The sequence below is a fragment of the Phacochoerus africanus genome, chromosome 11, assembly GCF_016906955.1.
Source record: "Phacochoerus africanus isolate WHEZ1 chromosome 11, ROS_Pafr_v1, whole genome shotgun sequence".
NCBI classification, from domain to species: domain Eukaryota; kingdom Metazoa; phylum Chordata; class Mammalia; order Artiodactyla; family Suidae; genus Phacochoerus; species Phacochoerus africanus.
Genome location: NC_062554.1, coordinates 70,487,034 through 70,513,409, shown reverse-complemented (window position 1 = coordinate 70,513,409; position 26,376 = coordinate 70,487,034). Strand labels below are relative to the sequence as shown.

Below are 26,376 nucleotides of genomic sequence, written 5' to 3'. Positions count from 1 at the left end.
CTGCGACCTACACCACAGCTCGTGGCAATGCCAGATCCTTAACCCACTGAACAAAGCAAAGGATCAAAGCCACATCCTCAAGGATACTAGTCGGGTTCATTACCACTGAGCCACAGTGGGAACTCCTTGTTATACATAGTTTTGAGGATAACTAATGTGCACTAGGCTATGTAGAACCATCAAAGTCCAGGGTCTATGCCTGTCACCTGAAGGTCTAGAGAGCAGGCAAAACAGGCTGAGTGTGACCTGATGAGGGCTGGGTTTGCCCCCTCTGCTCTGCCTCACCCGATAACTCATCCCTTGAATAGGACACCCCAGTACCAACTTGAGAAAAGCAGAGTGGTCCCAAAGATGTCTTCTCATCCAACCTGAGGCCTGTGAATACATTACTTTCCAGAGCAAGAGGGGCTTGGCAGATGTAATTAAGGTTACAGATCTGACAATGGAGAGGTTCACTTGGGTTATACAAGTGAGCCTTTATAAGTGGAGAACTTTCTCTCACCAGAGGCAGAAGAGAAGGAGGAAAAGGGGACAAAAGAGAGAGATTTGAAGCATGAGAAAGACTTGCTGCACTGATGCTGGTTTCAATAAGGAGGCGGCAGTGTTGGGAGGAATGCACATGGCCTTGGGAGCAGCGGGGAGGCTCCCGGCTGACACCAGCAAAGAAACGGGACCTCAGCCCAACAACCGCAGGGAACTGACTTTTGCAACCTATCTGAATCAGGCTGGACATAGATTCTCCCCAAGAGCCTCCAGACAGAGACCAGGCTACCAACACCTTGATTTTGGCCTCATCAGACATAAATCAAAAAAACCAGCCAGGTCCATCCAGACTTCTCCCCAACAGGAGAGATAAGACATTTTGCAGTCATTTGTTCCGGCCGCAGAACCCAAATCGGCCCTTTTATACTGTGGAGAAGGAGAGCTTCTTCTGTTCACACTTCTAGGACCTGTTTTAGGGAACAGCTCAAGAAAGCCTGATTCTATCATCCTCCTTTTAGGGAAATGAGCAGCCCAGCTGCTCTTGGAAACTCTGTGCTGCTTCAGCAGCCTGGTTGGGTTTTATCCCTTAATGAGCTGGATGGCAGAAGGAAGGTTTTAGCCGCACCAGAAGTGTGTACTTTTGGATGAGAGTCCAACACATAATATGAAAGGATGAAAAACAATGGCTGTTGCCAACTCTCAAGCCTGGCACAGAATGCCAATTAGCAGGAGAGAAGATGGGTAGTTTCTGCCTATCAGAAGGGGAACAAAAATCTTGTGCCTGAAAGAGAGCAAACAGCATGGGGCCTTCCCCTGGCCCCCACCAGGGGTTATTAATGTCAGAGAATTCTTTGCTATGAAAAGGAAGACACGGACGAAGTCTGGCAACAACATAAAACAAGAGGGGATAATTTCCTGGGGCAGTGCGGGCTGTGTGGAATGGGTGACAAATCCCGGAGCAGGGTCTGAGTGGCAGGCCTGTCATCTCTAGTACTTATGTTGTCACAAACCTGCCTTTATCCCATTGCACATTAGCCAGCGGTCACAGGAGAGGGCGCCATGGATGGTGTGGGTGGTCAGCCTCCTGCAAACATTATTCCCCAGGTTCCTACTCCATTCCAGCTCTCCCATGGTTGATAACCTGGACCAGAAGTGACTGGCATCAGGTCTCAAAAGAGATCTCCCAACCCAAAGGCATAGTGAGGACAAAATAAAATCCGGCATTGATAACCCCACTTGACTATCACAGCTTTGGGGTTTATTTTTGCTTTTATTTTTTTTTTCAAGGCCACACCTGTGACATTCAGAAGTTCCTGGGCTAGGGATCAAATCAGAGCTGCAGCTGAGGTCTATGCCACAGCCATGGCAACACTGGATCCGAGCCGCATCTGAGACCTACACAGCAGCTTGCAGCAACACCTGATCCTTAACCCACTGAGCGAGGCCAGGGATCGAACCCGCACCCTCACAGATACTATGTTGAGTTCTTAACCCGCTGAGCCATGAAGGGAATTCCTACATCAGGGCTTTTTAAATGATAGTATTTCTTTCATAAGATTCACTTTGGGGTATACCTTCCAAGTTGTAGTTCTCAATGGCATAGAACATTTGACCTCCGTATGTTTTTACTTCAAGCTATAAAAAGGAGATGACAACATCTGCCTTGACTACATCCCAAGATTGTTATAAGGATATAAAGATGTGACCACATATATGAAAGTCAATTCTATATCACAAATTCTCTATCACAAAGGTTTATTCTTACTACCACCTCTGTGACATCCAGGACTACAGGTTAACGAGTGTATGTTAACGAGTGTATGTTAGGCCTTCGACCAGGAATGTCTCCGTGGTATCACAGTTATGCTGTTGCTCCTACTAGTGATTGGGACTAAGGATTTGGCAGATTTGCTAGCTTTCTCTTTGTCCTCCTGGTACCTGCCTCTGACTAGTGCCTTTTTGGACAGATCTTTATGCCGTGTCTTTTTTGACTCCCATTGGAGCCCGGAAAGCACCTCCTATTTGAGGACCTCCTCTTTTTCCCCTTTAAGAGCCCCTCTTCAATTTTCTAGAAGAACTGCTCTCTGTTCAGTGGCAAGGGCTTTAACAAATCAGATAAACATCACACCTACATAATGCTTTCAGTAACTGAGCTAAGGCTTCATTCTCATGAAACTGAATGGCCCCAGGAATGGCTCTGGATTGCAGTTTCTAAGCAGGCAGGTGAGACTTTGGGGCCTGCAAACAATACCACGGGTGGGTGTCCAAGGTCAGGACAAGAGGCCTGCTTGGCAAATCGGATTGTCCGTGTGCTGAAAACATTTCCAAGGGTGTGGTGAGGAACTACACCCCACGTGGCCTCCCAGTACAGAACTCAAAGCCCAGGGCTGTGCAGTTGACAACTGCAAGCTCCATCTCAGCCTCTGAGTGAAGAGAAAGGAATTCCAAAATGTCTGCTTTAGTGTCTGCTTTAGAGCTTGACACACTAATAAACCCATCCCTTAAAAAGGACACTGATGATATAAAGAATAATTGCTTTGAAAATACCGTAAGAAATCTCCAGGCACTAAATAAACAGAAACTGTTACTTTGAAGTATATAAAATTATAAGAACAATGATCAACAATGAAAAAAAAAGTGTCAAACTGGATGATTTTAAGATCTGGCTCAACTCAACTGCTCCCCCTACTGTCAATAACTGTTCTTAACTTCCTCTAATGTTTCTAAAGCCAACTGGCAGAGAAACTGAAAGACTGAACATTGCAGCATATTATTATTTTCGAAAATTTTAGATCAATTTAGAACAATAGGGAAGAGTACAAAACATGGATTTTCTTTCTTGAGAAGGCATCTATTTAAACATTAATGGACTGCAATCCGCTATGACAAGGAAAATATAACAGAGAACCAGCGATATAAATATACAGAGAAAAATTTGTTATTCCTCTAAATATTATTTTAAGTACATTATGTTTTACGCACATGTAACACAACTATCCAGCGAGTCATCTTTAAAATATGTTTTGGAAGTTAGTCATCGAATTAGATAAAATATTCAAGGCAAGTTCAAGAACACCAAGTTAGAAAACACTTCTAGAGCTCCTAAATTAGGGTTTGTGATTCTGCTGGTATGTTCCAATACACGCAGGTAAATGTTTTCGTCTCTATTTTTGCCTTTCAATAAGGGTAGCCTCATTACAATGTCTCTGAATTTATCGTACATCTTAAAGTATCATCTGTTTTTGATTCTTAGGAGAAATCCAGTTGGGCTTACTAACAAGTATTATAAACAGGACTAGAGCACGTGGGTAGAGCAAGGCTGGCTACACCTGTTCAAAGTCTGTGGACATGCTTTGCTTTCTCAGCCATGAGCTATGTTTTCCAAGTCTGTTCTCTGCGACTTTGTGGCTTATCCTTACTTCTCTCTTTTGATACTTTCCAACCTCCAAAATTGTTCAGCTGCTAAAAAGTTCCAAAACCAGCAAATGTGCTCCTGGAATCCTACCCTTAACATTGCTGGACAGTATATACTAAGGCTTCTTCTCCAGCCAAAATAATAAAAGATCTTTTAAGTGGCTGAAATTCTTGGTTGATTGCATACACATGCCAATGTCAGACAACTATAAATAGAGAGATTGGGAAGAAAAATAGGGAGAGTCTTTATAACTCCAAGGAAATGAAATGGAATGTTTTGAAGGCCCTCAGAAACAGAACATGTATTTATAAAATTAAGATTTATCTTCCTTTAGTCCAAAATCTCCTTCAAGCAGAAGGGAATCCACATGGATCATGCACTTGCAGTAGGAGGGAATAAAAGGACTTTCTTTTCTTTATTAATATGTATTTACTGTTCTCAATCCTGTAATTAAGACTTCTCCTTTATATTATCCTTTTGAGTTTAGGTATCTGATGGATCTTTTGATATTCTTCTCCTACCACTGCTTTGTTTCCCTAGAATACTAAAAATCCTTCAAAGGATAAAATTACGCTCATGGTTACTGGTATAAATGAAGTCAGCAGGGAACTGCATGGGTGTTACCTAGGGCAGACTTGGCCCCAAAATAAACTGGGTCGCTTGCTACAGCTGTTCAAAGAGACTTGAGGATTCATTTCTCAAGAAATTCTTACTCTCTTAGGCAGGTTAACATATCCACTGGCTTCAACAGCTGTGTTAAAACACATTTGTAAAGACATTACTCAATTTTGAACAATGACTTAACATTTGTATATTAACCTGCTCATCTTATATTAGCCTATTTAAACTGAATTCAAATTAGTTCTTGCAAATGAATTCACTATATTTTGAACCTATTACTGCTGTACAGGAGAATTTACCAGTTGTTTTGGTTTCGTAATTGTGCTATAGACAAGCAAATTAGTTAGAGGCAATGGAGAAAGCTAGCACTTGCTTAATAGCTCTTAAATGCAATTCTTCTGAATCTAGACCCCATTCTAAAGTGAGAAAGTGAGAGGTTTTGAAATGTTGATGATGGTTACAAGGTCACAAGTCCATGTGGAAGAAGAATCAATATTATAATTAATGTCTCCGAATTCTCTCTTCTCTCTAAATTGCAACGGGTTCGAACTGGCTGGAGGCTATATCTTTGCTTTAAGGATTCAGTACATAACATATACCAGAAAGTCATATTTTTATAATATACTTAGTGATGACTTTATTACTTAGTATTTTCTGAAATAAATCCTTAAGGCAATTAAAAAAAAAAAAAAAGACTACAGGGATTTGAAAATAGCATGGTTCCAAACAAGTCATATTTATAAGTTTAAAGCCTTACTTCAAGCTCAGCTTTTAATATTTTTCCTGAAATATTTTTATAGTAATCTAAGGATGGGACTCTGTTAAATGACTTTAATTCTAGGTTTTTAAAAAGCATATGTGATGGAGAAATTTTTTAAAAAATATATTAACTACAATTCTATCAACTGATTTAAAAGACTTTACATAAAAATGTAATATTTCCTTCAGTATTTTAGACCTTGTTTTTGGCTGAAAAACGTAAATCTATGTTCATGGAAAATGAAAACAATATATATCTCTGAAGTGCTATCTTTTAGCAGCAGCATTCTTACTTAATAAAAAATCATATTCTGAAGAATTCTCATTTGCCCTCAAAATTAAAAGCATATTTAATGATTCTAATATATTTTAAGAAAAATTCAGAGATGGAGAACAATGCACACAGGATTAAAAATCTAAAGCAGCAAGACCAGAGGATCATACAGCCTGAATTTTGCCAATGAAATTAACAACTTCTATTGCAACATGACCAGTACCTCTCAGAGAAAAGAGAAGCATCCAGTCCTAGGTGGTCAGAATGAAGCAGAGCAATGCAAAGCTCAAATACTACTGCAACTGCAACTGTCTTTTTTTTTTTTTTTGGAACGACATGAGATAATCTATTTTCTCCTGAGACAGAGAAAATGGACAAAAGTGTCTTCTCTGAGAGGCATCCCACTAGTCGCTACGAAATGGTTGAACAAGAAAGCCCATTCATCTCGGCACACAGATGGTAGGTGCTGAATACAACTGCAAAGATAACAACTGGAATGGGCCAGGGGTAAATGCTCTGAGGTCACATGTGTAAGAGGACAGTGGAGGAAGATTCATTGTGTGTAGAGCTCCCCCTTCCACACCCTATCTTCTGTAGACTCCTCTAAATGGATAAAAATTGCCATTTATTTTCCTGGGCCATTTAGAGGACATTCTTAGCTCTGTCCCCCTGAAGGAAGGAAACAGGAGGTAAGCTAAATTGGAGGCTCTTCTCCACAAATGCTATTCTGTGTACATTTGCCAGATTTTCCTGTTACTTCAGAGATAGGGTTAGAAATTCAACTGTCTTATCAAAAATTGTTTTATAAAGTGGCTACCTGGTTGGAAAAAATTTTTGAGCAATCATGAGAAATGTGTTTGACCACCTAATTAAGGCAGGAACTGTATACTGTATATATTACCTGGCATGTGAAAGCACTTAATTAAAATAAGTTAGACCACTGATGAGTGAAGTTAGGGTGGAGGGGTATTAAAGGGCAGGGGAAACACATAATGTTCCCTTCTAGCTGAGGACCTTTTATTCCCAGGGAAAAGTTGAGATAGTAAGAACTTACCCTTATTTTGGGGGGGCAGGGATCAAGATGGAGGAGGAGTAGGATGTGGCACTCACCTTCTCCCACAAACACATCCAAAAAAAAAAAAATCTGCATGTAGAACAACTTGGATAGAACATCTACTGCATGCTGGCAAAAGACCTTAAACCTCCAAAAAGGGCAAGCAACCCTCCACATAACTGGGTAGAACAAATTTTAAAAAAAAAAAAAAAAGAGAGAAAGAGAGAGGAAAAAAATAAATAAATAAAAGGAATCAGGACAGGACCAGCACTCCTGAGAGGCAGCTGTGAAAGAGGAAAGAAATCCAGACCCTGAGGAGGCCACGGTCCTGGTGGGGGAGCCTCAAAGCCTGAGAGAAAAGCACAGCAGCTGGACTGAGGAGGGCAAAGTAGAGAGAGAGCCGCACAGACCACTGAAACCACCGCCCTTGGACACAAGGGCCCGAGACACTCAGGTGGGGGCTGGGAGCTGAGACTCAGGCTTTGGAGGTCAGTTCTGGGGAGAGGACTAGTGTTAGTTGTGTGGAGACAGCTGAGGGGCTAGGGAGCGGTGAACCATGGGCTGTGGAGCAAAGCACCATAGTCTACAGAGCACAGGAGGACTCTTGGGCCCATAGGAGGAGTAGGGCACCATTGCTGGGGAGGGCAAGAGGAGGAGCAGCAAGACATCCACAGGAATATCTATCTCTGCACATGCAGGCTCTCAGGAAGTGGGGCAGCTCTTGCTCGGGGTATGGGTGGTGGGGGAAACCACCACCATCTTAGATGCCAGAGGTTGGCATGGCCTGACACCACTAGAGGTCTATGAACTGGCGTGACATGAGGCCCCAGTCACCTCAGGGGTTGCCACAGAGGAGGGCACTGCAACTGAGTGCCACTTGTTGTTGCTCTCACTTACCTGGGAATGCACACAACCTGCTGCTGCCACTGCCAAAGGCTCTGGGTGCTGCCTACATCTCGCTGAGGGTCACTGCCACTTCCCAGAGCCCTATAACTAGGAACAGCCTGTGCCACCTTCCCATGGGTCCTCGCCACCCTCAAAAGTTCAGCAAGCAGGCACTATCCATTGCCTCCATCTCCCTGGAAGCATGCACAGGCCTTACACCAGCACACCCCATATCAAGGGGATAACAGCCTGTGCACACTGAGAAAAGAGACAGCAAGTATCCAAAACAAAAGCAGCCCACAAGCCAAAAAAAGGTAAATCCTCACAAACTACCCAGGGGCACTCTTGTATATAAATAGCCCTCCAAGACTACAGTGGTTGTTTTCCCTAAACTCACAGAATAAGGAAAATATAAGCAAAAGAAGAAGCTCAGGAACTATTCCTAGTTAAGTGAACAAGAGAATTCCCCTGAAGGAGCAAACAATGAAACAGACCTCTACAGTCCAACAGACACCAAGTTCAAAAAGGAGATTAGCGAAAATTCTGAAGGAATTAAGAGCAGATATGAACAGTAATGCAGACTACTTTAGAAAGGAACGAGAAAATATAAGGAGGAGCCAAGAAAAATTAAAAAACTCATTTGCAGAGATGCAAGCTGAGATAAAGGTACTAAAGAACTGAATGAATAATGAAGAGGAATGAATAAGTGACTTGGAAAATAGAATAATGGAAATCACCCAATCAGGACAGCAGACAAAATACCAAATGAAAAAACATGAAAGCAATATCAGAAATCCATGGGATAATACAAAGCAGGGCAATCTATGCATAAGAGGAATTCCAGAAGGAGAAGAAAAAGAAATGGGGATTGAAAATATATTTGAAGAAATTATGGCTGAATCTTCCAAATCTAAAGGAAACAGATATCAAGATACAGGAAGCACAGAGGGCCCCAAACAAGTTGAAACCAAACTGACTGACATCGAGACATATTATAATAACAATGGCAAAAGTTAAAGATAAGGAAATAATTCTAAAGGCAGCAAGAACAAAACAAAGGATTAATTACAAGGGAACCCCCATAAGGCTATCAGCTGACTTCTCTACAGAAACACTACAGGACAGAAGAGAGTGGCAAGGTAATACAAAGTTACACACAGGGGAAATTTGCAGCCTAGAATACTCTACCCAGCAAGAATATCATTTAAAATAGAAGGAGAAATAAGGAATTTCCCCAACAAACAAAACTAAAAAAATACAGCAATACCAAACCCATTCTAAAAGAAATACTGAAAAGGCTCCTCTAAATAAAAAAGGAGTAAGAAGATACAGGATGGAGGAAATCACAACTGGAAAGCAGTATAAAGCCAGTATAAATATCTAAATAAATAAGCCAGTATACAGATCTAAAAGGAAAAAAAACTATTTGTAAAAGTGATGATAAACACAAGGAATAGCCAAAGGATAAACATGAAAATGTTAAAAAGGACATCAAAATCATAAAATGTGGGCAAGTAAAGAAAGTACAGATTTTTTTTTTTTAGAAAGTGTTTGAGCCTATATGACTAATAGGCTAAAGCAAGCAGGTATAGAAAGGGGTTAACATACTTAAAAAAACAGGGCAACCACCAATCAAAGCCAAACAATACATTCACAAAAAATAAAAGAAGAGGACACAAACATAATATAAAAGGAAATTACCCAAACAAAAAAAGAAAGGAACAAAGGAGAGACATCGAATCAACTGGAAAACAAAATTTAAAATAGCAATAAATACGTATTTATCAATAATTACCTTAAATGTCAATGGACTGAATGCTCCAATCAGAAGACAAAGAGTGGAAGACTGGATTAAAAACACAGCCTACAATATGCTGCCTAGAAGAGACTCACCTTAGGGCAAAACACAAATATAAATTGAAAGTGAGGGGATGGAAAAAGATATTTCATGTGAATGGAAATGAGAGGAAAGAGGGAATCCCAATACTCATATCAGACAAAATAGACTTTAAAACAAAGGCCAGAAAGAAATACAAAGAAGGACACTATTTAATGATAAAAGAATAAATTCGAGAAGTTATTACACTTGTCAATAATATATGCCCCTAATAAAGGAATGTTCAAATAGATATAACAAATACTGACAGACATAAAATGAGAAATTGATTGGGAATGCAATAATAGTAGGAGACTTTAACACCCTACTCACATCAATGGACAGATCCTCTAGACAGAAAATCAATAAGGCAACAAGGTTCCTAAATGACACAATAGAGCAGTTAGACTTAATTGATATTTTCAGGACATTAAATCCAAAAAAATCTGTAAGAATACACATCCTTTTCAAGTGCACAATGGAACATTCTCGAGGACTGATCACATACTGGGGCACAAAAATAACCTCAACAAATTTAAGAGTATAGAGATTATTTCAAACACCTTCTCTGACCACAATGCCATGAAACTAAAAATTAACCACAGGTAAAGAAATGGGAAAAAACGGACTACACGGAGACCAAACAACATGCTACTACAAAAAAACATGGGTCAAGTAGGAAATCAAAAGGGAAATTAAAAAAAAAGATACCTCAAGGCAAATAATGAAAACACAACCATTCAAAATCTATGGGATGCCACAAAAGCCGTTCTTAGAGGGAAGTTCAGAGCAATAGAGGCCTTCCTCGGAAAAGAAGAAATACTTAAATAAATAACTTAACCTACCACCTAAAAGAGTTAGAAAAAGAAGAAAAAACCAAACCTAAAGTCAGCAGAAGGAAAGAAATCATAAAGATCAGTGAGAAATCAACAAAACAGAGATTCAAAAAACAGTAGAAAAATTTAATAAAATCAAGAACTGGTTCTTGGAAAGGGTAAACAAAATTGACAAACTTCTGGCCAGACTCTCCAACAAGAAGAGAGAACCCAAATAAGCAAAATAAGAGATGAAAAAGGAGAAATCTCAACAGATAATGCAGAAATACAAAAAACTGTAAGAGAACACTGTGAACAATTATATGCGAACAAATCTGACAACTTAGAAGAAATGGACAATTTTCTAAAAACATACAGCCCACCAGAACAGAATAAATAGATCATTTGAACAGGCCAATCACTACAAATGAAACTGAATATGTAATAAAAACATTCCCTACAAATAAAGGTGCAGGACCAGATGGCTTCATAGGCAAATTCAGCTAAACATACAAAGAACTTATACCCATCTTTGTTAAACTTTTCCAAAAGGCTGAAGAAGAGGGGATATTCCCAAAGACATTCTATGAAGCCACCATTATTCTAATACCAAACTCAGACAAAGATACTAACCCCCAAAAATTATAGGCCAATATCTTTGATGAATACAGATGTTAAAATTCTCAACAAAATTTTAGCCAAACAAATCCAACAACACATATAAAAGATCATACACCACAACCAAGTGGGATTCATCCCAAGTTCACAAGGATGTTTCAACATGTGCAAATAAGTCAACATCAGATGCTACAATAACAAAAGACAAATTAAAAACCACATGGTCATCTCAACAGATGCAGAAAAAGCATTTGACAAAATCCAACATCCATTCCTGATTAAAAACTCTTAACAAAGTGGGTACAGAAGAAATATAACATAAAAAATGCAATTTACATCAAACTCACAGCCAATATAATACTCAATGGAGAAAAGCTGAAAGCCTTTCTGCTAAAATCTGGAGCAAGACAAGGATGCCAACTCTCACCACTATTATTCAACACAGTATTGGAAGTCCTGGCCACAACAATCAGACAAACAAAAGAAATAAAAGTTTCAAATTGGAAAAAAGAGGTAAAATTGTCACTTTATGCAGATGACATGATACTATATGTAGAAAACTCTAAGGATTCCACACAAAAACTACTTGAATTGATCAATGAATTCAGCTGAATTTCTGTATACTAACTATGAAATATAAGAAAAAGAATATAAAAATACCATATTTTTAAAATTCACACCCCCCAAAATTAAATACCTAGGAATAAACCTGACCAAGGAGGTGAAAGACTTATATGCTGAAAACTGTAAGACATTAATCAAAGGAATTAAAGAGGACTCAAATAAATGGAAAGATATTCCATACTCCTGGATTGGAAGAATTAATATCATTAAAATGGCCATACTACCCAAAACTATCTATAGATTCTATGCAATCCCCATCTAATTACCCATGACATTTTCCATAGAACTAGAAAAAACAATCCAAAATTTTGTATGGAACCATAAAAGACCCAGAAGCACCAAAGCAATCCTGAGGAAAGGGTGGAGGGGAAGAAGCAGGAGGCATAACCCTCCTAAACTTCAGGTGATATTACAAAGCTACAATAATGAAGACAGTAGGGTACTGGTACAAAAACAGACATATGGACCAATGGAACAGAATAGAGAACCCAGAAATAAACCCAGACACCTATGGTCAATTTATCTTCAACAAAGGAGGCAAGAATATAAAATGGGAAAAAAATAGTCTCTTCAGCCAGTGGTGCTGGGAAAACTGGACAGCTGCATGTAAATCAATAAAACTAAAACACACCCGCATACCAGACACATAAATAAACTCGAGATGGCTTAAAGACTTAAACACAAGACAAGGCACCATAAAACTCCTAGAAGAGAACACAGGCAAAACATTCTCTGACATCAACCTTACAAATATTTTCTTAGGTCAGTCTCCCAGGGTAATAGAAATAAAAGCAAAAATAAACCAACAGGACCCAGTCAAACTGACAAGCTTCTGCACAGCAAAGGAAACCATAAAAAAAAAAAAAGACAACCTATGGAATGTGAGAAAATAGTTTCAAATGATGCAACTGACAAGGGCTTAATCTCCAAAATATACAAACAACAGCAAAAGAACAAACAACCCGATTGAAAAAATGGGTAGAAGACCTGAATAGACATTTCTCAAAAAAAAAAGATACATACATACATACATATATACATATATACATATATATATATATATATATATATATATGCATGGCCAACAAGTACATGAAAAAATGCTCAAAATCACTAATTATTCAAGAAATGCAAATCAAAACTACAATGAGGTACCACTTCACACCAGTCAGAATGGTTATCATTAACAAGTCTACAAATAACAAATGCTGGAGAGTGTGGAGAAAACAGAATGCTCCTACACTGTTGGTGGGAATGTAAATTGGCACAACCATTATGGAAAACAATATGGAAGTACCTTAGAAAACTAAATATCAAACTCCCATATGACCCAGCAATCCCATTCTTGGGCACATATCAGGACAAAACTTTCCATCAAAAAGACACATGTACCTGCATGTTCACTGCAGCACTATTCACAATAGTCAAGACATGGAAACAACCTAAATGTCCATCAACAGATGAATGGATTAAGAAGATGTGGTACATATACACATGGACTACTACTCAGCCATAAAAAGAATGACATAATGCCATTTGCAGCAACATGGATGGAACTAGAGTCTCATACTAAGTGAAATAAGTCAGAAAGAGAAAGACAAATACCATATGATATCACTTACATCTGGAATCTTACATACAGCACAAATGAACCTTTCCACAGAACTGAAACTCATGGACTTGGAGAACAGACTTGTGGTCGCCAAGGGGGAGGGGGCAGTGAGAGGGACTGACTGGGAGTCTGGAATTAATAGATGAAAACTATTTCCCTTGGAGTGGATAAGCAATGAGATCCTGCTGTATAGCAAAGGGACTAGTGACTATATCTAGTCACTTATTATGGAACATGATGGAGGATAATGTGAAAAAAAGAATGTATATATATATGAATGTATGTGTGTGTGTGTGTGTGTGTGTGTGTGACTGGATCACTTTGCTGTACATTAGAAACTGACAATACTATAAACCACTTACAATGGAAAAAATAAAAATCATTATAAAAAAAGAGAAAGCAAAAAAAAAAAAAGAACTACCATATGACCCAGTAATCCCACACCTGGGCATATATCCAGACAAAAATTTCATTCAAAAAAATATATGGGAGGTTACATTGGGGCGCAGCAGAAACGAATCCAACTAGGACCCATGAGGTTGTGGGTTCAATCCCTGGTCTTGGTCAGTGGGTTAAGGATCTTGTGTTGCCGTGAGCTGTGGTGTAAGTTGCACACATGGCTTGGATCTGGCATTGCTGTGGCTGTGGTGTAGGCAGGCAGCTGCAGCTCCATTAAACCCCTAGCCTGGGAACCTCCATATGCCATGGGTGTGGCCCTAAAAGAGGGAAAAAAGAAAAAAAAAAGATATATGCACCCTTACATTCACCACAGCACTATTCGCAATATTCAAGACATGGAAACAACCTAAATGTCCATCAACAGATGAATGGATTAAGAAGATGTGGTACATATACACAACAGAATACTATTCAGCCATAAAAAAGAACGACATAATGCCATTTGCAACAACATGGATGGAACTAGAGATTCTCATGCTAAGTGAAGTCAGAAAAAGAAAGACAAATACCGAATGGTATCACTTAAATGTAGAATCTAAAATATGGCAAAAATGAACCTACCTACAGAACAGAAACAGACTCATAGACATAGAGAACAGACTTGTGGTTGCCAAGGAGGTAGGGGGAGGTAGTGGGATGGACTGGGACTTTGGAGTTGGCAGTTTCAAACTATTGCATTTAGAATGGACAAGCAATGAGGTCCTGCTGTATGGCACAGGGAGCTGTATCCAATCACTTGTGATAGAACATGACAGTAGATGACGTAAGAAAAAGAATGTGTATATATGTATAACTTGTTCACTTTGCTGTACAGCAGAAATTGACAGAACACTGTAAATCAAGTGTAATAATAATAAAAAAAGAGAACTGACCCTTCAAATAGCAAATGCAAAGCCTTGTGTTAGACAAAAATAATTATACCTGTGTGTTCTTCTAAGTATGAATTTCATCTAAATAAATTCTCAAGTCTTTCAAAATAATCCACTAAAAACTTTAATGTATTCATTCCATGAGTTCCTCATATAAGCTGTATGCTGTTTATCTACTGAAAGCACTGGGATTAAAGGCATTTTTTTATAAAAAGTTTTTCTAATTTTTCCCATAATTGAGTGTCCAAAATTAAACATGAAAACAGTAAAAAGGAAGACTTTAACACTAAATTTCCCATAGACAGAATTTTGTACTGACAAATTACAATTCATTTAATCAAAGCAGTTCCAGATACCCTTTCCCCCTAATAATGCTTGAAATGTGATGCTTACAATCAGAGGGGAGTGACTCAAATTGCTTCCCAACTTTCAACGATTTACTAACAGCTTGGGTTGCAGTAAAAGACCTGTGAATAACTTAAGAATCCCAGACCTTCATATGTCATAAAATTTCAAAATCAACAAATAAAGCAATTTCAACAAGATCCAATGAGAGAAAAGAAATTAAATAAACAGAGTATATATATCCCAACTGATACATGTACTTAGTTTCCCAATAAACCTCAAAGGAAAAAGAGGCAGACAAAAAATTGGAAAGATCAGTTTTATCCAGTTCAAGGGGTGTCTCCAATGTTATTTAGATTAGAAATGACTTTGTTATATTGCACTTAAGAAATGCTGTTTTGCTGATGCTAAAACATTTCTCGGAAACTGGTTAGAAGAAGAGTGACCACAATGAATTTCAGGATTTACAACTCTGAAGCAATACTCCCTCAATCTGGGAACCCAAACTCACACAACAGTGTTGGCTGAGGTGGGACACGGTAGCTGGCATGCAGTTAGGGCTTAATAACTGTGTAATGGTTAACTGAACAAAAAATTGATGACTGGATGAAAGAACATCATGACAAACAACAGCAGAGTTGTTAAAATTAAAAGAGAGAAAAAGAGAACGAATAAAATCTGTATTTAAAAAAACTTACTTATTCCATGCTTGTCTAAGGTTTTTAGAGCTGTACAGGGTAAAGCGTTCTGAAATGAAAAAGGAAAATGATAAACAATCTTTGTTTTAAGTGTTTATATTGCCAGTATGTTTTTTTTTTTAAAGAAACCCAACAATTTCTAAAAAGTCAGTGTTCTAGTTAGCCATAGTAGGTCTTCACTTTAGATTGAGCAGTTATAAAAAGTAAAACAGGAAGCTCAACATTTTAAACAAAGAAGCATTATTTTCTTTTTTTTTTTTGTCTAGTGTGATTTTGTTTCATAATATTGTTTCTCAGTGATTATTTCATAGAATAACTAAGTTTCATCGGGTTGAAAAAAGAGTGGAAATTCCAAATCTCCAAACTGTAGGTAGGTTTAGAGAAGAATATTGATACGTCCAGTGAGACCTGCTGTTTTCTCTATAAAGATGTCACTGACCAAACAAGGTAACATCAGCTCTCCTTTCTTACATTCTATGGTATTTAAACATACTCAAAACTAAACCAATCGAAGTCCTATAGTGTATACTGATATTTACCATTGAATAATTTTTGGTATATTTAAAAAACAAAAACATGTTTGTTTTACCAAGCTAAACAATAAGTTAGCACAGAATTATGTTTCTGCTCCCCATTTTCACTCCTGAGGACATGGCAACTGTTAATGACTTGGTATGTTCCTTTCTACATATTTCTTTATGTTTATAAATAAAAACATCCATATATATAAATACATATTCTATTTTAATTTTAAATGAATTGTACAATAAATATTCTCAAATTATTAGGCATTTAAAATATACATTGAATAGTTCTTCAAGTTAAAAAATATATGTAACAATCATTTTAAACCCATGTAATATTTCACAGGATAGAAATAAATACATTATTTGACCATTCTCCAATTGATGACAATCTTTTCCAGTCCCATTTTCCTTAAAAACAATGCTTCAATAAGTAATCCTTGCAAATCCATATACACTGATAATTTTTTTTTTTTGTCAAATAAAGTCCTCACAATACAACTGCTTGGCAAATGGTATGTACATTTTACAGCTTAACAGAGGCCCACAGATTACTTTTCATTTTCCCATTAGTGAAAAAAAAAATAATGTCTCTTTTATGCTATGCAGTCCTGGGATGCAATAATCATTCAACTTACACAAATCAATAAGTCTAATATATCATATTAATAAATGAAAGATAAAAACCACATGATCATCTCAACAGATGAAGAAAAAACACTGGACAAAATTCAACATCAATTCACAGAAAAAATTACATGGAGACTAAACAACATGCTAGTAAAAAAACCAATGGGTAAATGAGAAAATCAAGAAGAAAATTAAAAAATACCTAAAGACAAATGAGAATGAAGACACAACCACTCAAAATCTATGGGATGCCGCAAAAGCAGTGCTCAGAGGGAAATTCACAGCAATAGAGGCCTTCCTCAAAAAAGAAAAATCTCAAATTGACAACTTAATCCACCACCTAAATGAATTAGAAAAGTAAGAACAAACAAAACCTAAAGTCAGCAGAAGGAAGGATATCATAAAGATCAGAGAGGAAATCAACAAAGTAGAGATTCAAAAAATAATAGAAAAAAATCAATAAAGCCAAGAGCTGATTCTTTGAAAAGGCAAACAAAATTGACAAACCTCTGGCCAGACTCCCCAAGAAGAAGAGAGGAAAGAAACCAAGTAAACAAAATAAGAAATAAAAAAGGAGAAATCACAATGGATACTGCAGAAATTAAAAAAAAAACAACCATAAGAGAATACTATGAACAATTGTATGCCAACAAATTTGACAACCTAGAAGAAATGGACAACTTTCTAGAGATGTACAGCCTGCCAAAACTGAATCAAGAAGAAACAGATCAACTGAACAGACTAATCACTAGAAATGTAATTGAATATATAATAAAAACACTCCCTACAAATAAAAGTCCAGGACCAATTGGCTTCGCAGGCGAATTCTACCAAACATACAAAGAGGAACTTATATCCATCTTCCTTAAACTTTTCCAAAAGGTTGACGAAGAAGGAACACTCCCAAAGACAATTCTATGATGCCACCATCACCCTAACTCTAAAACCAGATAAAGATACCACCAAAAATGAAAACTATAGGCCAATATTTTTGATGAATATAGATGCAAAAATTCTCAACAAAATTTTAGCCAACTGAATCCAACAACATATAAAAAACATCATACACCACGACCAAGTGGGATTCATCCCAGGTTCACAAGGATGGTTCGACATATGCAAATCAATCAACATCATATACCACATTCACAAAAAAAAAAGTCAAAAACCACATGATCATCTCAAGAGATGCAGAAAAAGCATTTGACAAAGTCCAACATCCATTCATTCTAAAAAATCTTACCAAAGTGGCTACAGAGGGAACATACCTTAACATAACCAAAGCCATTTACGACAAATCCACAGCAAATATAATACTCGATGGAGAACAGCTGAAAGCTTTCCCACTAAAATCTGGAATGAGACAAAGACGCCCACTCTCACCACTTTTATTCAACATAGTATTGGAAGTCCTAGCCACAGCAATCAGACAAACAAAAGAAATAAAAGGTATCCAAATTGACAAGGAGGAGTTCCCATTGTGACACAGCAGAAATGAATCCAAATAGGAACCATGAGGTTGCAGGTTTGATCCCTGACCTCACTCAGTGGGTTAAAGCTGGTGTTGCCAAGAACTGTGGTGTAGGTCACAGATGCAGCTCGGATCTGGCACTGCTGTAGCTGTGGTGTAGGCCAGCAGCTGTAGCTCTCATAAGACCCCAAGCCTGGGAATCTCCATATGTCACGGGTGCAGCCCTAAAAAGACAAAAGACACACACAAAAAAACCAAACAAAAACAAAACCAAAACAACAACAACAAAAAACAAATTGGAAGAGAAGAGGTAAAATTGTCACTGTATGCAGATGACATGATACTATATATAGAAAACCCTAAGGAATCAACCTCAAAACTATTCAAACTGATCAACAAATTCAGCAAAGTAGCAGGATATAATATTAACATTCAGAAATCAGTCGCATTTCTGTATACTAACAATGAAATATTAGAAAAGGAATACCAAAATAATACCTTTTGAAATTACACCCCAAAAAATCAAATACCTGGGAATAAACCTGACCAAGGAGGTGAAAAACATATCTACTAAGAACTATAAAACATTCATCAAGGCAATTAAAGAGGATGCAAAGAAATGGAAAGATATTCCATGCTCCTGGGTTGGAAAAATTAATATTATAAAAGTGGCCATACTACCCAAAGCAATCTACAGATTCAATGCAATCTCTATCAAATTATCCATGATATTTTTCACAGAACTACAGCCACCAATCCAAAAATTTATATGGAACCACCAAAGACCCAGAATTGCCAAAGCAATCCTGAGGAACAAAAACATAGCAGGAGGCATAACTCTCTCAGACTTATGGTAATATTACAAAGCCACAGTAATCAAGACAGTATGGTACTGGTACCAAACAGACAGAAAAACCAATGGAACAGAATGGAGAACCCAAAAATAAACCCAGACACCTATGGTCAACTAATCTTTGACAAAGGAGACAAGAACATAAAATGGGAAAGAGACAGTCTTTTCAGCAAGTATTGCTGGGAAACCTGGACAGCTGCATGTAAATCAATGAAACTGGAACACACCCTCACACCATGCACGAAAATAAACTCAAAATGGCTTAAAGAGTTAAACATAAGACAAGACACCATCAAATTCCTAGAAGAAAACATAGGCAAAACATTCTCTGATATCAACTGTACAACTGTTTTCTCAGGTCAGTCTCCCAAAGCAATAGAAATAAAAACAAAAATAAACCAGTGGGACCTAACCAAACTGACAAGCTTTTGCACATCAAAGGAAACCATAAAAAAAGCAAAAAGACAACTTACAGAATGGGAGAAATAATTTCAAATGATGCAAGTGACAAGGGCTTAATCACTAAATTATACAAACAACTTATACAACTCAACAGCAAAAAAGCCAACAACCCAATGGAAAAATGGGCAAAAGACCTGAATAGACATTTCTCCAAAGAAGATATGCAGACAGACAACAAGCACATGAAACAATGCTCAACATCCCTGATTATTAGAGAAATGCAAATCAAAACTACTATGAGGTATCACCTCACTCCAGTCAGAATGGCCATCATTAATAAGATCACAAATAACAACTGCTGGCATGGGTGTGGAGAAAAGGGAACCCCCCTGCACGGTTGGTGGGAATGTCAATTTGTACAACCACTATGGAAAACAGTACCAAGGTACCTTAGAAAACTATACATAGAAATACCATGCGACACAGCAATCCCACTCTTGGGCATATCCAGGAAAAATTTCCTTGAAAAAGACACATGCACCTGTATGTTACTTGTAGCACTATTCACAATAGCCAAGACATGGAAATAACCTAAATGTCCACTGACAGATGAAAAAAAAGAAGGCATCTGAATTGGCAATGAGGTAGTAAAATGTTGCTGTTTGCAGATGATATTTTATATGCAGAGTATCTTAAAGATGCCACCGAGAAAATTATTAGATAAACAAATTCACTCAAGTTGCAAAAATTCAATATACAAAAATCAGTTGCATTTCTATAAACTAAAAATGACCTCTCTGAAAAAGAAAGAAAATAATCCTGCTTATGGTAGAATCAAAAACAATAAAATACCTAGTAATAAATTTAATCAAATAGGTAAAAGAGCTGTACACTAAACACTGTAAGACATTGATTAAAGAAAATGAATAAGACACAAATAAATGGAAAGATATTCCACGGAGTTCCTGTTGTGGCTCAGTGGTTAACAAATCCGACTAGGAACCATGAGGTTGTGGGTTCGATCCCTGGCTTTGCTCAGTGGGTTAAGGATCTGGTGTTGCTGTGAGCTATGGTGTAGGTCACAGATTCGGCTTGGATCCTGCGTTGCTGTGGCTCTGGTGTAGGCCAGCAGCTATAGCTCCTATTAGACCCCTAGCCTAGGAACCTCCATATGCCACGTGTGTGGCCCTAAAAAGACAAAAAAAAAAAAAAAGAAAAAAAGAAAGACATTCCATGTGCATGACTGGAAGAATCAATGTATTGGTAAAATGTTCATATTTACTCAAAGTCATCTATAGATTTAATGCAATCTGTATCAAGATTCCAAGGGTTTTTTTTTTTTTTTACAGAAATAGAAAAAAGCAATCATAAAATTCATATGGAACCACAAAAGGCCCTAAATATCCAAGTCAACACTGGAAAAGAAGAACAATGTTGAAGTTATTATACTTCCTGATTTCAAACTACATTACAAAGCTATAATAACAGAAACAGTACCTGGCATAAAAACAAACACATAGACTAATGAAACAGATTTGAGAGCCTAGAAATAAACTTACGCATATATGGTCAACTAGTATTAGACAAGGGAGCCAAAATATTCAGTGGGGGAAAGATAGTCTAATTAATGGTGCTCAGAAAAAATTCAAAAGAATGAAAATGAACCTCTATTTTATTCCACTCACAAAAACTGGAAAAGGATTAAAGACTGAAATGTAAGTTCTGAAACCACAGAAGAAAACAAGAAGTTTTTGACATTAGTCTTTGTAATGATTTTATGGATACAACACCTAAAATACAGGTGACAAAAGCAAAAATAAATAAGTGTGACTATATAGATCTAAAAAGCTTCTACACAGCAAAAGAAACAATCAGCAAAATGAAAGGGAAAGGTACAGAATGGGAGAAAATATGTGCAAACCATATATCTGAAGAATGGCTAATATCTAAAATATAAAAGAGACTCATCTAAACTCATTAGCAGAAGAACAAATAAACCAAATAAAAACAGGCAAAGGACCTGAATACACATTTTTCCAAGTAAGACATTCGGATGGCAAGTATATGAAAAGGTGCTTGACCTCACTAATCATCAGGGAAATGCTAATCGAATTGGCGATGAGATATCACTGCACACCCGTTAGAATGGCTATTAATGAAAAGACATGAGAACAAGTGCTTGTGAAAAGGTGGAGGAAAAGGAACCCTTGGGCACTACTGATGGGAATTTAAATTAGTGCAGCCACTATGGAAAAGAGTATAGAAGTTTCTCAAAAAAATTAAAAATAGAACTACTACATGATCCAGAAATTCTACTTCTGGGTTTATATCTGAGAGAAATGAAAGTGATTTCTGCACCTCTGCATTCACTGCAGCATTATTAATAATTATAATCATCAATTATATTATATAATTATATAATATACTATTGCATCATTAATTACATTTATTAATTACAATAATTTATTATTTATTATAACCAATATTTATTAATAAGTATTAATAGTCAAGATATGGAAACAAGTGTCCACTGATGGATGAATGGACAAAGAAAATGTTGTGTATGTCTACACTGGAATGTTATTCAGACATTTAAAAAAAGCCATTTTCAAAGAAGAAAATTTTGCCATTTGAGACAACATAGATGGAACTTGAGGGCATTATGCTAAGTGAAGTAAGTTGGACAGAGAAAGACAAATCCTGTATGATTTTTCTTATATGTGGAATCTAAAAAATACCCAAATTCATAGAAAAAGAGAACAGGCACCAGAAGCGGGGCCACCAGGGGTAGGGTGTACAGGTGGAGGTGGGAAAATAGGTGAAAGTAGGCCAAAGGGTACAAACTTCCAGTTATAGATGAACAAGTTCTGGGGGTGTAATGTTGAGCATGGTGACTACAGCTAACAAGCCTGCATGGCACATTTGAAAGGTGCCAAGACAGCAGACTATGAAAGTTCTCACTACAAGAGAAAATTGAACCTATGTGAAGTAATGGCTGTATTAACTAAACATCGGGGTGACCACTTTGTAATATATACACATAAAGTCACTGTGTGGTACACCTTAGACTTACACAATGCTTTCTGTTAGTGATAAGTCAATAGCGTTGAGGGGAAAGGCAGGGTTCAAGAAAAGTAAAACAAAGAGATGAGACAGAGAGTGAGCAGTGTGAGAGGGTCACTTTGGGTTAGGTGATGAAGGAAGGTGAGTTTCTAACAAAACAGTTAACCAACACAATAAATGAAGTTCCCACTGGTTATGAGGTTGGAGTTTAATTCGAATGTATATTTATCTGAAAATGCTGATGTAAAATCTTTGTACTTAGCAGTATTTTGTGTCTTTCCATTTAGAAAGGATGTGGGGATACACCCTCCAGTAAAATTAAGTGGTTTCCTTTTTTTACTGATTTATTTTTTTTATAATTTAATACTTAATAGGCTTAATTCTGCTTAACAGTAGTTGGTGGCTTTTGTTAGTGCTGTCTGCTTTTTTTTTTTTTTTTTTTTTTTATGGCTATAACTGTAGCACATGGGAATTCCTGGACCAGGGATTGAACCCATGTCTCCACAGTGACCCAAGCCACTGCAGTCAGATTCTTAACGCACTGCACCACAGAAGGAACTCCGAGTGTTGTCTACTTTTAATCGCAGGCTTTTAAAGAAGAGAACCAAAATGATTTATATTGCTTTTGTTATGGTATGTTTCATGTATAAGAATACCTTTAGATAAAAATAACAAAAAGAGGAGTTTCCATTGTGGCTCAGCAAGTTAAGAACCTGACTAGTATCTGTGAGGATACAGGTTTGATCCCTGGCCTCACCCAGTGGGTTAAGGATTCAGCATTGTTGCAAGCTGTAGTGTAGGTCACAGATGTGGCTCAGATCCTGCATTGCTGTGGCTGTGGCACAGGCTGGCAGCTACAGCTTCGATTTGATCACTAGCCTGGGAACTTACATATGCCACAGGTACAGCCCTAAAAAGAAAAGAAAAGAAAAAAGAAAAGAAAAGTAAACTTAGGAACACAATCACTGTCCTATCTCTAAACACAGAATTTATCCAAAACAACTGGGTAGAAATCTATACAATGATCTATTCATTCAACTAGTATTTATTGAGCAAATACTGTGTGCCAGGACATAATTTCTTGGAGCTGAAGATATAACAGAGAACCAAACAGAGAACTTATATTCCAGTAGTGGGTGTGCAAGCCTGAAGTGAACCTGGAGGATGGGGAGCTGGAGCAGACAGACAGCCCAGGAAAAATGGGCAGAAGACTGGCTCACAAAGACTTTGTGCCCTTTAAGTTATAATTTAGACTTTTTTTTCCCCTTTTTCCAGTCACACCTGCAGCATAAGGAAGTTCCTGGGCTAGGAGTTGAATGAGAGCTACAGCTGCAGGTCTACACCACAGCCACAGAAACATGGGATCCAAGCCACATCTGTGACCTGCACCACAGCTCAAGACAATGCTGGATCCTTAACCCCCTGAGTGAGGCCAGGGATTGAACCTGCATCCTCACAGAGACAATGTCAGATCCTTAACCTGCTGAGCCACAATGGGAACTCCTAGACTTTTTTTTTAAGGCTCACTTTTTAAAGGCTTCTGTTTGGAGAAAGCACTGCCAGAGATAAGGATGGAAGAAGGAAGACCAATAAAAGATGATCACAACAGTCCAGGAGAGAGATAATATGATTTGGGCTATTGTAACAGAGGGAATGAGTGAGAGAGGACAGTTGGAAAATATTCTCAAGGTAGAACAAGTAGGATTTGATGATGAACTGGACATGGGATTGTGAGAGAAAGGTAAGCGTTAGGATGACTCATAGAGCACTTAATGATTTCCAATTTCCCGAGTTTCAAAGATTTGGAATTTCAAAATTAACTCAAATATTACCCTGTATATTAATTAATGTATTAATTAATATGCAGGGTAATTATTATTAATGTAATAATTAATGTATTAATTCTGTGATAATTCAGAAGGCATTTAAAGTTCTCATAGAGTTTCAAAGTCACCATTCAAACAGAAGTAACTGTCAAAATATTTAATACTCTGCAAGGCACAGGCACTGACCAATCATTACAGAAAACTAGCCATTACACTACAATGATGTGCTTGTTTAGCTAAAAAGCAGACCTGGTTACAAATATCCATTGTTGTAAAGCTATAGGCAAAAGTGTTCACCAACAATTACGTATTTATTTGCTTCAAAAGAATGTCCAACATGTGAGTTTATTCTCTACTAGACTGCATTACAGAAGACCCAAGATAATTCTGCCAGTTGGTGTAAAACAGAAATTTAAAAGCACATTCTAGGTTTGAGGATTAACTGACAAAGAAAAGAGAAATGGGAAGAACAGGTTTTTTTTTTTTTTTAACAGAGGTTTAAAAACTATTATCTAAATAAAGTCTGGTATTTAAAAAGCAAGATATATTTTAAAAATTAATTACATCAAATGTCCTTGTAAAACAAATTTGATCTGCTTAACTGTGTAGTCCCCACAAAGCAATTTTAATAATTTGCTACGATTTCGGGAAGGAACAAGAATCCCATTATAGATAAAATTAATACAATCTTGATTTACAAGTAAATTATTATTCTTAGCAATTAATCAATGCACATAAATATGAGTTCTAAGACTTGCCTCTATTTAGAGCCTGACAGAATATGCTAATAGAAATTTTTTTCCCAGAAATACAATATGTCAGATTTAGCTGTGCATAAAAGAGTCAAAATCTCTAGTGCAATATGCCATAGGATAGTAGAAAAAAATACAGAAGCCGAAATCTTCCTCTGTTTACCTTTCATCACTACTCACAGAATCTCTCAATTCTTTCAGCAAAGGTCATCTTTTGGGCAGGTACCTGCCTGTACGTTGGGCACTACACCGGGCAGGGGGCATGCAGAATGCGTAAGTCCTGTACCGTTGGTTCAGCAGCACAGAAATGTAAATAATTACCCACACAGGGTGAAAGTGCAACCATGTGGATATGGACACAGTCTGCTGGGAGCCCAGAGGCAAAGTCACTAACTACATCTGTTTCTTTTTCCCTCCCAAATGAAGGCAGGACCAACTCAAATATCTGAAGCTAACTCTGGTAACACACAGGACCTGATCTCTTGTACCCAACATCTTTCAGATCTTAACTGTCAAAGTACACAATTTCAAATGGAGCCATTTCTAACATTTTCTGCAATGAGCATGCATATCGTTTTGAATTAGATTTTTTAAATTGTTTTAAAAACTATTTCCACCACGAGTAAATGTAACCTTCCATTAGAATGGAAGCAATCTAATTCACTATGTAAGTTCTGAAAACAAAAAAGTGCTTAAATTAGTGCCCCAAATCAGGAACAGGTATATTTAATAAAATAGTCAAATGCCCACGAAATAATTTTAACGTACTATTCAAGTATTTGATTAGGAGTGCTTTATACTGTTCTCCTTCAGTTAGGTTTATTCTGTCACTACTTTAATGTCAGCTTTCTCTTTCCAATCATGTTTAAACTAGAAGTTTAGAATGCCATGTTTTAAAGCACTGGCTAACTCACAGCATAACTGAGAGTGCAATTAATTTAAACCTGCAGGCTGGTTTTCACCTTCTCTTATTGCAGGGACACTGCACAGGGTGATCACACACAGCGGGTGGCCTGGGAGGGGAGCTGGGGGAGAAGAAATCATTTGCTTTACAACATGATGGGGGTGGGGACAGAAGGCTGGAAAGGGTTCGCTTACTGCCATGCTGCTTCTGTACGTGATTCCTTGCAATTCCACACGAAAACGACTGGAGAATAACGCTCTATATTCTAATGTCTCACCACTTAAAAGAGCTAAACCTGAAGTGGCCCAAGGCAGTATGAAAGCAGAGAAACCTAAATTGGAATTTACTCATTTGGTTGTACACATGGATTGTAGACTCCAGGAGAGTAATTTTAATTTTTATTCTCCTTATCCCCTTTACACCAATGTTTTTTTGGATCTTACAAGATAACTGCTGTGGGGTTTTCTGGTTTTGCTTGTTTTTTTTTGCCACACTCTCGGCATGTGGAAGTTCCTGGATCAAACCCACACCACAGTAGTAACCT

The 26,376-nt window shown here is 37.5% G+C and overlaps 1 protein-coding gene across 2 annotated transcripts in view; it reads right to left on the bottom strand.

The window, feature by feature from the left end:
* CDK14 (cyclin dependent kinase 14) overlaps window positions 1-26,376 on the bottom strand; it is a 619,947-nt gene that overhangs the window by 126,822 nt on the left and 466,749 nt on the right. For both annotated transcript variants that reach the window (XM_047751802.1, XM_047751803.1), the window contains one exon: window positions 15,408-15,456. In XM_047751802.1, coding sequence (XP_047607758.1) covers window positions 15,408-15,456 — 49 coding nt within the window. The remainder of the gene's footprint in view (window positions 1-15,407; window positions 15,457-26,376) is intronic.